Below are 14,563 nucleotides of genomic sequence, written 5' to 3' on the forward strand. Positions count from 1 at the left end.
ATTCACTGCAGAGTGATCAGGTCTCTCAGATTTTAATCTGTGTCCTAGAGGGAGCCACTCTGTTGACGCGGCCCCTGTTGGGCAGAGCCCTCCCTTCAGCTTATCTCAGTGGTTAGTTCCCAGCTCGCCCAGTGTGGCAGATGTCCACCCTTCCAACTGTGCCCTGTCACCTGCTCAGACAAATGCTTTCTTCAGGATGCTGTGGTCAGAACTGAAGCTAGAAGAGGATGTGGTACAGATGACTGAGCTGGTTTAGTCTGTATATAATATGTTTTTTAAGAAATAAATTAATATCCTCCTTTATTAACAGCATCCATACTCCAGATATTCATGTAACCAGGTTAATGGGGCTGAGTGTATGTTTATCTGACTTTTCTTACTGCTGTGATACAAATCTGTACTTTCACTTTTTGGAAACATGGAACTTTTAGTTATTAAGAATACACACCATGGGACTTCCCTGGTGGCACAGTGGTTAAGAATCTGCCTGCCAGTGCAGGGGACACAGGTTCGAGCCCTGGCCCGAGAAGATCCCACGTGCCATGGAGCATCGAAGCCCGTGTGCCACAACTACTGAGCCTGTGCTCTGGAGCCCGTGAGCCACAACTACTGAGCCCACGTGCCACAACTACTGAAGCCTGTGTGCCTAGAGCCCGTGCTCCGCAACAAGAGAAGCCACTGCAATGAGAAGCCTGCGCACTGCAACGAAGAGTAGCCCCTGCTCGCCACAACTGGAGAAAGCCCGGGCACAGTAACGAAGACGCAACACAGCCAAAAATAAATAAATAAATTTATTTTAAAAAGAAAGAAAGAAAAGAATACATAGCATATGATTATTAGGTTTGAATTATATGCATACTGTTCTTTTATGGTATATATTAAAGTTTAAAAATTCAGTTGCTTGGTCATATAAATCTTACGTGAATATCACAGCACCTACATCTTTGTTCTTAGTTAACCTAAATATTTGTGCTTTTGAATAATTTCTTTGGTAAAACTGAAATTATTAGCCTGTTACTTATACTGTTATACAGATGTTTGAAAGATTTTTTTTTTTTTTTTTTTTTTTTTTAATTTCTGGCTGTCAGGTCCCCGCCGATGCATGCAGGCTCTCCCTAGCTGCGGTGAGCGGGAGCTACTCTTTGTTGTGGTGCGTGGGCTTCCCATTGCAGTGGCCTCTCCCGCTGCAGAGCACAGGCTCCAGACGTACGGGCCTCAGCAGCTGCGGCACACAGGCCCAGCCGCTCTGCGGCATGTTTGAGCCCGGACCAGGGCTCAAACCCGTGTCCCCTGCATTGGCAGGCGGACTCCCAACCACTGCACCACCAGGGAAGCCCTGAAAGATTTTATATATTTATGAAATTGGTTCTTGGATTGTTAGGCATTTTAAATATTCTTTAAGTAAGTTTATTATTAATGATCACAAATTATTATATCAATATTTAAATATAAAAGGTATAGAAATCTCTATAGGAAGGACATTCAGTTGACACACAAAGTTATGTGGTGACTGGCATTATTTTTTCTCACAGATTTTTCTTCATTAAATTCCTGTAATGTGCTACATACCTCAGGTGTGGCTTGACACTATTTCTCTACCACCCCAGTTCTCTGTCACGTATTTCAGGCTGTCATCCTTGTTCACTTGTGTTATAGAAATAGACTCTTAATTTGTCTCCATGGCTCCAATAGCTCTGCCTGTTTCACTGTGTTCTACAGATATTACCAGAATTATTTTTCAGAAAATAGATTGGATCATGTCAATCTCCTAAAAGGTCTGATGGTTCCCTGTTCTCAAAAGTAGTGCATTAAACGTGACAGTCCAGGTTCTTCACATTCTATTTCTAGTCTGTTTTTCCAGCTTCATCTCCTACTGCTCGTCTTTCTCTCCTTCATTGTCCCCTGCCAGAATCATCCTCCATTATGGCTTCACCCAAGTGTGTTGGAACATGACCTGCACGTGCATACTTCCATTACTTTATGTATGCTGCTCCTTCTTCCTGAATTGCTTTTTCTCCTTTCTTTCCCACATGATCATCCTTTTAGGCCTAACTTGAATTAATATTTTGTCATGTGAAGCCTTTCCATGAGCTAACACCGCATTCTCCCTTCCCCTGTCAAAATTAGTTCTGTTTAACAACACTTGTATTATATGTAATTAGTTCATTTCAGCCATGAAATAATTGTTATATTGTATTAAAGTTGGTTGTAGCCTGTCTCTCCTGGTAAATTGTTAGCCCTGTAGGACAGGGATCACATTCTTTTCACTTTGTTCAGTTCCCGGAATAGAATTTGAGTTCAGGTAGTTTAAATAACATTGTCTGTTATGTTTGCATTCAAAAAGTCATTTATTGAGTGTCTAGTCAATCGAGTCAAGAAGTATTTGTTGAGCATTTGCTTTGGACTTAATATTGAGTAGAGGAATACAAAGAAAGTGTATGATTTGGTTCCTAATCTTGGAACTTTTTATCTGGCTGAGAAGGCAACAGTAACACACCTAAAGTAATATAAATAAGAAACTAAATGGAAGAAATTCTGATTTGAGCAGTATTTATTTAAGTATAAACTTAAATACTTACAGAGGAAGGTGAAACAGTGGAGGGGAATCCTTCGTTGAGAACTCAAATTTGGGTCTTGGTAGATAAATTTTAGGTAGGTGTGGGATGGCCTGAATAGAGACAGGTATTGGCAAGAATGTTGAAGGGAAAAAAAAAGAATGTTGAAGGGAACTGCCTTAAGCTCTAGGCTGAAAAGTTTATACTTGGTCCTGAAAGTAATAGTAAGCAAAATGAAGGTGATGACTTAGGAAAATTAATCTCCAGGAGAAGAAAGGAGAGATTGAAGAGGGGGAAAATCAGCAAAAGGGAAAGCAGTGAGGGAACTGTTATATATAGTAATAGTCATCTGGGCCTGAAGTTACAATGGTCTAAACCGAGTAGGCATGAAAATGAATGAATCATATGAAAAACAGCCCAAAAGAAAGATTTAGTGAAAGTGGAGGAAGGGAAGGATATCAAAGATGATTGTAAGGTTAAGAGTTTGAAAACTGGGGAAACTGTTATTTTGCTACCTAACACATGGAACCAGTGTTGGGGGAAAAGATGAGTGATTCTTTTGAATAAGAGAATATTACAGCATACTGGTAGAATTTCCAGTAAACATTTGTAAATGGGACTGGAGAGTGCATTACAGGGGAGATCTAATTATCGATACATGGAATTGGTAATCCTCCTTAGTAGGTATCTTTTTTTTTTGCGGTACGTGGGCCTCTCACTGTTGTGGCCTTTCCCGTTGTGGAGCACAGGCTCCTGACGCACAAGCTCAGCACCCGTGGCTCACGGACGCGGCATGTGGGATCTTCCTGGACCGGGGCACGAACCCATGTCCCCTGCATCAGCAGGCGGACTCTCAACCACTGCGCCACCAGGGAAGCCCATTAGTAGATATCTTTGGAACTGGGGTTGGTGCTGTGTTTCTTAAACAGTGAGGGAAGTTATTCCTAATGTCATTAATTTTGTGATCAAAGTTCTCAGTGCCCCTAAGTTGTGTGATCTTTGCAAACACAGTTTGTGTCTCTAACCATGTCTGTATACCACTTAGTATATAGCTCAGTAAGCACCTTTGGCCTTGATAAATGGTCACTGATACCAAAAGAATCGCTTCCCCAAAGCTTGATTTCTTTCATTAGGAAAATAACTGATTTCAGAAATGTGTTTTAGAACTGAACGTGTGCTCTTCCACTGAATGCTTTTCATACTGAAATGCCTCCCTTTCCTGTGTGGCAGTTGGAGGAAATGTGGACTGGAAGCAGATAGCAAGTATTCAGGAATCCATTGGAGAGACCAGTTCTCAGAGTGTTGTCGTTGCCGTAGATAGGTAAGGTGCTTGCTTTATTCCCTTCTCAGATGGACACTTTTAATTCTGTAGCACTTAGATGTATCTGCTCGTTAGTTAAAAGAGAAACGTTATTGCCAGGACATCTTCTCTTAAGTAATATAAGACTGTATTGTGATATGCTGTGATTTAAATGATGAAGTACCTATAATTTTGCTTTCAAATCATAGAATATAGGAAGGAGATAAACAGTATGAAAATTTAAGTGATAGACATTAGTGCGCATTAGGGAAATTGTACCCTTGATGAGAAAAAACAAGGTTCTTTTTTTTCTTTTTTAAAATTTCCTTTATAGAAAATGTACTCCCCTTATTATCCCTGTTTGAAAATAGAGTATAATTTGTCTTTTTGAGTGTATGATATAGTATTGAATTATGGGTGAAATGAAGGGGTTTGGTGGCAATTCTCATTATAAACTTCTTTGAATAGGATTTCAGAATTTGTATATTATATACATTACCAGATATTCCTCATTTTTAGTTTGTTTTCTAAAAGAAAATCTATACTATGGTTTATTTTACTATAGAATATTTAGTTTATTCTAGATTTTAAAAATTCCCAGTGTGTAAAACAATATCTAGTGGGTTTTTTTTTTTTTTGAAGATGAGCTTTTTCCAGATGGATGCCCAAATAATTGAAACTTAACATTTTACAACACTGATGTTTAAATTTTTTTTTAACACTTCTGATGGAAACTTTCAAAAATACAATATGTACTATAATTGTTTTTGGTGCTTAGAGACTCATGCTGATTCATTATTTTACTTTGCTTTAGATAAAAACTTTTTGCTCTAAGTATGGACAGAACTAGAGTGTTCATTTGCTACTGGCCCTGGCAATACTCCCTGGAACTTTTTCCTTGAAAAGAATTCTTCATGTCCAATATCCACTTGCTTTCCTTTTTTTTTTTTTTTTTAAGGGAAGGAGGTAATTTGCCTTTCTCTTGTGAAGGTTGAAAAAAGATTGTGTATCATCTTATACCTACTATATAACTCAAAGGCTTAACACGTGCTGCTTGGCACTCTTCAAGGTGCTTTCTGGGAAGGGGATCTAATAAAGAGTTGGATATATGTATAACTGATTCACTTTAAAACAAACCAAAAAAACAAAGTGCTTTCCATGTGTTACTTCATTTTATCCTTTCAGCAGCCTCTGAGATAAGTATTATTATTGTCCTCAATTTACAAATGAGGAAACTGAGACGAGGGGAATTAGATAATTTGCTCATTCTCACAACCAGACTAATCTTGTCTTGATTATTACCTTAACCCTTTCATTAGTAGAGAATTTGGAGGAGTGGCACCAAGATATACACTCAGGCAGCATATCTCTGAGTGTGTTCAACCTCTCTGCCTTTCTGCCTGCATGTACCCCTCCAGAGCAGTGTAATATCTGCCCTTCTACTACTAGGATAGATGTCTTCCAAATGGTTTTCTAGCCATCCAGAAAGTCATCTTCACTGTCATTATGGGAATCTATTCAGGCAACAGTCTGTTTCCATAATATATTTTGTATGACCAAAGCCAGTTCTGATTTATCCAGCTGTCCACTGTTTGTTACAGGGAGACATGTCACTCATTTGAACAAATGATATGCCTCTCCATTTTAAGAATGTGTGCTGTTTCAGAGGAGTCTTAGCACAAATTCTGTTAGTACTTCATTGTCTCAAACTCATCACCAGATACTTCTACAACATAAATTCAATGTCCAGTTTTATACAAGGCCTCAATATTTAAATTTTACTTTATAGTGACAGCATTAAAAGTTACCTCTTTGATTTGTTACAAGATTATTTTATTCTTATGTGGTACATATCACTTCCTTGTTAAATTTCTTCTGAATTCCTTTCTGAGTATCTGAGTTTATTTTTATTTGTAATATTCTGATTCTAGTCTATAAGCTAATTCAGTGAGATATCCCTGGTATTCAAGACAGTGGTGAGAATATTGTCAGGCATCATCCTGGAAAGTTCTGTACTTGTCCAGCAAGAAAAGTCATTTTACTGTCCTTAGGCCTGTTGTTCTGGATAATGTTATGACAAGTATAGGAACTAAATATGGAAAATAAAATAATTTTTCTTTGCTTAATTATATTAATCAATGGAAAGATATATGTGGTTCCATCAAAAGCTTTAAAATGGTAAAATTTTCTGATTATCTTCACTTTTGTATTTGGAATCCTGTACTGTTAGAATTTAGGAGAATATAGGGCACTTTAATCTGGGGTACCTGATCCTCTAGGATTTGCTAGGGAAACATTTGCTAGGCATTGTTAAACCAGATACTTCATAAGTATTACTAAACTTTGCAGGGGTGGATTTTGTCCAGGAATGATTTATCCCTGAAAGTTAAAAAACAGTTATTTAGTACCATAGTTTTTATTTTTATTACTGTTTTTTAAGCACACCAGATCTAGCTTTATACTGACCCATCCCTCACTTTGGAATATTCTGTCACCTATCAGAAAATATGGACAGCTCCTCCCCAACTGTGTTTGCTCATAAACATCTTTCATTTGGGTCTAAGCAGTAAATGTTACGTCTGATATTTTCACTACGAAAACGTTAAATACACAGGAATTTAGTCTACCTGTATGTCGCATACAGCTAAAAGTTTATTTGATCCAGAATCTGCAAGTTTTATCTTTTTTTTTTTTGCATTGTTACATTGCTATCATAATGTGAATGAATTTAGTAATCTATCAATTTTCTTTTCCTACTCGTACTTTTCAGGGAATGTCTTTTGATATTAACACACAAGATTCTCATACTTCTGTTCTCTGCTTTTCATACATGGCATGTAGAATCCATTTCATAGATGATTCTGTGAAACACAGCTCTGTTCTCCTGCCTTAGTATATTAAGACTTAACTTTAAATGCCTCCACAGACTGCTGTGCTCCACCATCTGGCTTATCTTTAGTGGAGCGTTACTAGAAATAGAGTGACCCCTCAGAGGCTACCAAAGTGAGTAGGAATTTAAATGCCCTTTCTCAGGATGCGCGCTCCACCGACGTTCCACTGTCTCCTGAGTCGACAGAACCTGTTGGCTGACGATCTTCTCTGTTCTTGTTGCCTTTGTTCTTCACCATCTCACCACATTTAGAGGATTCATTGCTGCTTTCCCCTGGAGTTGCATATAATCGCCATCTCAGCTTCTGTTCTTTACTCCTATATGCCTTGTCACTTGCTTCCTTCTCAGTTAAAAAAAAGAAAAAAAGCTTTCTCGTTTCTTTTGTTCCTTCTCCTGTTGTTTCCCCTGTACTGTTTAGTTTTGACCTTCTTTGTGGTATGGTTTTTATAGCCATTGCCTTCCATGAGAATACCTCTAGTTTGAGAAACAGCTTAATGACATTCATAATGCAGAGTCTAGCGAATCTCATTTTTGTTCATGTGAGAGGTTTGTAGGCTTTGTATATTGTAGATTTCTGGATCCAGTCTAACCAGTGGATTCAGTGGGGCCCCATTACTCTTACTTTTTCTCCCAGATTGTGTTTTCAGTCAGATTTTTGAATTGTTTTGTTCTACTGGTAAGAGCAATATAGGAAATCTCAAGATGCCCCTTTGGCAGGAGATCAGGTTCTGAGTTACTGCATTGCCAGTTTTTAAGCCATTTTTCCTATCTTGTTTTTGTTACTCATTGCCAGGATGCATAGACCTTCAAGGACATTGAGGTTGAAAAATCATGATATACCCAGAATTTTTAGTTAGTGGTAGTAGGAAAAAACTAGAATGTATTTTAAATGTTTAAATTATGTTTTGCTCAGGTAAGTGTGAAGCAGTATAGCAAAATGGTTGAGAGGGTGGACTCTGGAGTCTGCCTGTCCTGGTTTGAATCTTGTCTCTAACACTTACTGGTCCTGTGACTTTCAGAAAGTTATTCAATATCTTTGTGCCTCAGTTTCTATGTTGATAAAATTGGGAATATAATAGTATATATAATCATGGTGTTTGTGATTATTATGTGAGTGGATATATATATAAAGCAATTAGGATAGTATCCACCTTGTGATTGTTGATAGCTATTACTGTTACTATGACGACTGTTATTTCTAAGTTTAATATTTGACCTGCTGCTGCCTTTGATGTTTCCTTTTTATTGTGCAAATACTATGATGTACATTTTAAATTACGGAATATCAGTTCATCCTGGAAGTCGTATCAAACCCTTGGGTACAAGCTCGGAACATGGATAAAAATGCAGACTTTAAAGTTAGAGGACTAATATGTTTATGCTGAAATCTTTTATGAAACTTTGAAACACGGTAAAAGAGCTCAGTGAAGAAGGCAGGGCAAAGCTGGACAGCATAGCTTAGCTCTCACCATTTGAATGCTGTAAGAAAAGTGGGTTAGCCACTTGTTGGTTAAACTGTTGGAGACTATTTGCAAGGTTCTAGTAACCATTTGTAATTTAACATAAATGAGTTTTTGAATCAAACACACATTGCTTATAAAAATAAAGTAGAAGTTTTCATTTTAAGAACATGTTTAATATGGGTAAATACTCAGGAAAATTGAAAAGTCTTGTTTTGTGTATGCCAATTATTAGTTTTACAACTTAACATTTTTCTTATTCTAAGACTCTCATAAGAGACCTTTCTTAGTGTTTACAAATTTACTGATAAAATTACAACAGTGTATTTGTGCTCTAATATATCATTCGGTACAAAGGAGGGTGGGAGGGACATCCAAGCTATACTTGTCACTAAAATACATGATAAAAAATATTCATTTGATTACCTGATTTTTTGTTCCCTTAAAACAGATAAAAGTAGCTCGTACCCCAGGCCACTTACTTTTGAATTGATGTATCAAGTGAGACATTACAAGTTTTTGAATTATATTTTTTTCTTTAGAATATTTACAGGGTCCACAAGGCTAGATGGAAATGCTATTGGTAAGTATGTACATTTACTCCACTTAAAAACTGATTTTTTAGCTTAAAAGACTTCAAAGTTAAGTTTTAAAAATGTTAATCCATTTATATTATAGTGGACTTTGTCCGTTGGCTCTGTGCTGTGTCTATGGATGAATTACTTTCCACTACACATCCAAGAATGTTTAGTCTACAAAAAATAGTAGAAATATCATATTACAACATGGGAAGGATAAGACTGCAGTGGTCTCGAATTTGGGAAGTTATTGGAGATCATTTTAATAAGGTATTTGAGTAATTACAGGATTTGCTTAGTTTGTAATTTTTTGTTGTTTAAAATTTCCTTATCGTAATCTAATTGAGACCTTTTTCCTTTCCAGTCAGTTTTTTATTACATTTTTGTAATTAGATTTAGAAAACCCTTTGAGTCCTGTTTTTTCTTTTAGAAATAATTGCTCTAGGTTTTAAGAATTTAGTTAAAATATGTTCTTCTTGTTGAGAAATATTGTTAGCACACTTAGTGCCTTTATGGAGAATCTTTGAATTTACCTATCTATGCTATTAATTATATATTTTTTCTAAAATAAAAAATAAAGAATTAGCAAGTTTCACTGCTGATATTAGCACCCTGTATTTCTGTTGCCATTACAGGTTGGTTGTAATCCTAATGAAGATGTAGCTATTTTTGCAGTAGACTCCTTGAGGCAATTGTCAATGAAGTTCTTAGAGAAAGGGGAGCTTGCTAATTTCAGATTCCAGAAGGATTTCTTAAGACCTTTTGAACATATAATGAAACGGAACAGGTACTATATTTGTTGAATTGCTTAATATCAGAAAAATACCTTATTTTCCTCAGTAGGGGGAAAAACAGAAGAAAAGGATAAAAACCTGATGAGTTTTATCCAAGCGATTGTATTAATATTTTAGGTCTCCAACAATTCGAGATATGGTTGTACGGTGTATAGCACAGATGGTTAATTCTCAAGCTGCTAACATTCGGTCTGGATGGAAGAACATTTTCTCTGTATTTCATCTAGCAGCATCCGATCAAGATGAAAGCATAGTCGAACTTGCATTCCAAACAACGGGGCATATTGTCAGTGAGTATCCTCTAAGCTCTGTTCAAGTTAAAGAAAACAAAACTTTAATGTGTTCAGAAGATAATTCAAGTATAAGATTATGGGCTTGTCATGGGCTTTAAGTTTTCCAAGTTTTGCCTACAGAAGCAGAGTAAATAGTGACAGTATTATCATTATTGTAATATTATAGTTAACATTTATTCGAATGTTTACTATATGGCAAGCACTATAAGCACTTTGCATGCATTTTCTTCAGTCTTCACAGTAACTGTATGAGATAAATATCTTTATTATTCTCTCTCTCTTTTTTTTAATAGATAAGGAAACTCAGACCCACTGAGGTTAAGTAATTTGTCTAAAGGCACAAAACTAGTGAGTGATGGAGTTGAGATGCAAAGCCAGAGAGTCTTAAAGCACAGCATTTGTTTTTCACCACTGCACTACACAGCCTCCTTTGACTTTAAAGAAGAATAAAATACTAAGGATCTAAATTAAGCCTCTCTAGAAGATAATGATGTCATCATCATCAACATCAAGAATGATGACATCATCATAGCTGTCATTTATTGAGTGCTTGCTTGAATTAAGTAAATTAAGTACAGTGCTAAGCACTGTGCTTACATTTTATTTAGTGCTTACCACTATCCTGTGCAGATTATTATCACCATTTTATAGATTAAGAAACTCAGATCCAGAGAGATTAAATGTAATTTTGAATATTCACTCAACAACTGTTGATTTTGTATCTACTGTGTACCAGTCACTCTATTAGGTGCTGGGTTTATCGTGTAAACAAAACACAGACCTGTTTCCCTGTTTCTACTACTCAAGGCAGTCAAGTAACTGGTCAGGACAGCCGTTGGAACCGATGTCTATTGGACATTAAAACCCTTAGTCTTTAAGAAGTATCCATTACATCTAGAGGTTGGTGTATTTGAGGTATAATTAAGAAAAGCTGAAAGTTGATAATTATATTTATGTGTTTTTCTCCCGTATAGCCCTTGTGTTTGAAAAACACTTTCCAGCAACCATTGATTCTTTCCAGGATGCAGTGAAATGCTTGTCTGAATTTGCATGCAATGCAGCTTTCCCAGACACAAGTATGGAAGCGATTCGACTTATTCGCCATTGTGCAAAATACGTGTCTGATAGACCTCAGGTATAGCATCATTTAGTAAACAGAATGTTACTGAGCATTTATTTCCAGTCAGAGATCTAAGTTTATTTGGGAATTGTGGGGATATGAAGTATTGAATTTTCAAAATTATCTGAGTTATGGTTACATTTGTTGAAGATGTCAGGTATTTTTCTGAGTGTTTCACGTGTATTAACTTGTTTAATATTCCATAACAGCTTTATGGAATAGGTTGTGTTATAGCCCCATGTAGATAAGGAATCTGAGGCACAAGGAAGTTAAAAATGTGCCCCTGCCTGCGGGGGATAGTAAAGGAGACCTGGGATTTGAACCCAAGCCTGCGTTTTTAGCCATTACCGTAATATACTGAAGTTGACTATGGGTGAGTGTAGGCTTAAGCACTGAAGTGAAAGGTTGAATTGGCAACCTGGCTGCCAGCTTTGACTTGCATATCTGAATCTATCTTTGTAACTGTCATAAGGAGCAGTGATGCTTCATAGATTTTTACTACATACTGACAGGGACCTGTGGGGCATTTCGTTCTTCTTATGTACATCTACTCATTTGAACTTCACACCTCCCCAGTGTGGTGCCATGGCTGCATGATGTAATAACCATTTAAATGATAAAAATGGAAACTTGAATAATGCAGAAAACTGGTGATGGAGTTGAAGCTGAAAGCAGCTTCTGGTTTCTAGTCCAGTGCTCTATAGGCAGTTGTAATCTCCATCTTTTTTTAAGTTATCAGATTGCTCACTTTTGATTAGTAAAGTGTTAAAAAAAATTTTGGAGAAATAATATGCTTAATGTATAGGTATTATGTTTTGCCTTTAGTAAACCTGCATTTCTTCTTGAAGGCTTTCAAGGAATACACAAGTGACGACATGAATGTGGCACCTGAAGACAGGGTTTGGGTGAGGGGATGGTTCCCAGCTCTCTTTGAGTTGTCCTGTGTCATCAACAGATGCAAGTTAGATGTGAGAACCAGGTAACAGCCAGTACTTGAAATTGAAATTTTGAGAGGCTTATTCTTACTTTAATCAAATCAACTTATGTGAACTCAAGTTCAATTTTATCCAATATAGTAGTTATTCGATAGGCAGATTTTAAAATATGTTATGTAGAGCAACAATAAAAAATGGAAATAAATTACTTTTCCTTAAAATTTGATTATGGCCTACTTTGAGTTTTAGGTTCTATGTTAATTTACACATTCTTTCTTTTCATACATTTGTTTCCAATCAGAAATTGAAGTTAGCACCAAAATTTATCTTCTGATGAATGATAAAAGAATTTCCAAATGCATGTCTTTGGTGGATTTTAGGTGAAGAACCGTTTCTTTTTGAAGACTGGCCAGTAACATAGTTTTGAATAATATAGGCCTGTTCGAAAAGAATTGAACTCTTTCAAAAGTATATTGTCAATAGAAGATCTATATGAATATCCAGTCCATTTGTAAAGAAACTATTATGGGTATAATGTAACCAGACAGGTACTCAGTGCACACCTCTTACAGTTATAAGAAGTTGTTATGAATTTGTTAGAGTTCATATCAATCCCATAGTATTGTTCTTCTCACCCTGTATTGTTTGATGGCCAAATTGGAATGACCAACCTGTGTATCCTAATGTCTGCCAGCAGTGCCTCAGAAAGGTAGTATAGACTTGTAACAAAGCAGTGATAGAATATAATGAAAGAGTGAGTCTCTGCTTCCACCACCTACGCCAGAACCACACCTGTCCCCAGCCACGGTTAAGTTTGTTTTATAGCCTAAGAAATGTTTCACTTTTATAGTGCTATTTGTTATAACACATTTTGTGAGATAGAAGATAATCCAACATATGACTCACGCCTTGTAAACTTGTTACAGAATTTAGTAAATCACAAGCACATATTATATTTCACATGTAGGCATTGAGGATTTTCGTCAGTGGACCTGTTAGGAAACTTGATAAAATTCAAGATGGCCCCCAGTTGATATAACTCTAAATTATTTAGATATACAGCTTTCAAATGTCCAGCCACTTCAGTAGAGCAACGAACATGTCATAACTGACGAGTCATAGAAACTCAGCACCCCCCTCCCTGCCCTTGTTTATTTGTAGAAGTCTGCTTGACGTGGACCTACCTGCTTTCTTAGCCTCTCAGCCTGTCCTTGTCTGGGACCACGCTACCTTGCTTCTCACCCTTTCCTATGTTCAGATTATGGATGGGTCTAGTTGTTAAAGAGAAGAGAAGAGGGATGTTCTAGTTGGTAAAAAAGAGGGGAAGTATGAGTAAACTTTTTGTTCAGTGATGGCTTTGATTTTCTTACCTCATTCCAGGATTTGTAAAGGCAGTTATTTAGATTACATTTAAAAATGCAGCACTACGATTTGTATAACACACTAATTACAAAGTACTTCCAAATGCATTCTCATTTGAGTCCCTCAGAATTCTGTAGATTTAGGGTTGAATAATTAACCTGGAGCCCTACACATTCTTTTTCCCTACACCAGCAACTTAAGTATTCATCAAAACTTGTTCAATAGTAAAGAGCCTTGGAAACCTCTATAGATCTGTGCTTGCTTTGGGGGCCTGGAAGAAACAGGATTTTCACATCCACTCACCCCAGCCCTGGGGGTTAGCATCCAGTTTACTTGGAGTGGGAGGAAGAGGGAGCCTTGTCCCATTGTAGGGGAGACATGGAACTCTGACACGGTTCTCCTGGGGAAGACAGAGTGTGTTTCTTCCACAGGAATTCCTTTACTGTAGTTCCTTTACTTCTGATTTTACACATTAGTTATCTTACAGATCAAACAAACTGTTGTGAACTTGCCGTAGGACTGAACTACCATGATGTTATTTTACACATCTGTTGAACAAGTACTTGTTTAGAGCCTACTATGCATCAGGCATGTACTAGGCCCGGGGGTAGCATAGCAGCAAATGAACTAGACCACGTACCAGTCCTTATGGAGTGTTTCAAAGGAAATTCTGTTCTGGCTTACTGTCAGACTTTTCGAAATATAAACCTTTTCTAAGTGGAAGGGTACCTATATTTTACTAGAAGAAATTAATGTATAGAGAAAAGATCAAGCTTTTTAATGTTTACATGAAGGCATTATTTCAAGAAAGGTAATAAGGAATCAGAAGGCACTTTTGAGTTTTAGTTTTAACACTTATTCAAAGGAGAAGAATGGGATATTAAAGCAGTTTATTTGTTTAAGGAATGCTTAACTGTGTGCCCCTGTGTGAGAGGTGCTGCTCTGGCCTGGGGTACAGCAGGAAGCAGACACCCTGCCCACACTGGTGTCTTAGTGGATTAGTTTGATAAATCCTTCAGTTTGAGGATATTATATGAACAATTAGAGTGTTAACTAAAAATTCCTGTAGCTCTTTGAAAAAGATTTTCCAAAATCTAATTTTATTTGTTCTTAGACTGAGTTCCATGGCCACAGTGCCACAAAATTAATATTCACCCAAATGATGATCTTTCTCAATCTATAATTCCATTTACATTTTTTAAATGCTGGAATGATGGGGTGGGAGTGGAAGAAAAGTAGAAGAAAAAATTTTCAGGCCAAGGCCTTTGGAATCTTC

At 36.8% G+C, this 14,563-nt stretch overlaps 1 protein-coding gene across 2 annotated transcripts in view; it reads left to right on the top strand.

Annotated features, from left to right (window-relative positions):
• ARFGEF1 (ADP ribosylation factor guanine nucleotide exchange factor 1) overlaps positions 1 to 14,563 on the top strand; it is a 138,599-nt gene that overhangs the window by 105,351 nt on the left and 18,685 nt on the right. For both annotated transcript variants that reach the window (XM_067712138.1, XM_067712139.1), the window contains exons 23-29: positions 3,786 to 3,876; positions 8,748 to 8,788; positions 8,884 to 9,053; positions 9,419 to 9,570; positions 9,695 to 9,867; positions 10,845 to 11,005; positions 11,839 to 11,969. In XM_067712138.1, the coding sequence (XP_067568239.1) occupies positions 3,786 to 3,876; positions 8,748 to 8,788; positions 8,884 to 9,053; positions 9,419 to 9,570; positions 9,695 to 9,867; positions 10,845 to 11,005; positions 11,839 to 11,969 (919 nt within the window). The remainder of the gene's footprint in view (positions 1 to 3,785; positions 3,877 to 8,747; positions 8,789 to 8,883; positions 9,054 to 9,418; positions 9,571 to 9,694; positions 9,868 to 10,844; positions 11,006 to 11,838; positions 11,970 to 14,563) is intronic.

Source organism: Pseudorca crassidens, chromosome 17 (assembly GCF_039906515.1).
Source record: "Pseudorca crassidens isolate mPseCra1 chromosome 17, mPseCra1.hap1, whole genome shotgun sequence".
Taxonomy (NCBI): domain Eukaryota; kingdom Metazoa; phylum Chordata; class Mammalia; order Artiodactyla; family Delphinidae; genus Pseudorca; species Pseudorca crassidens.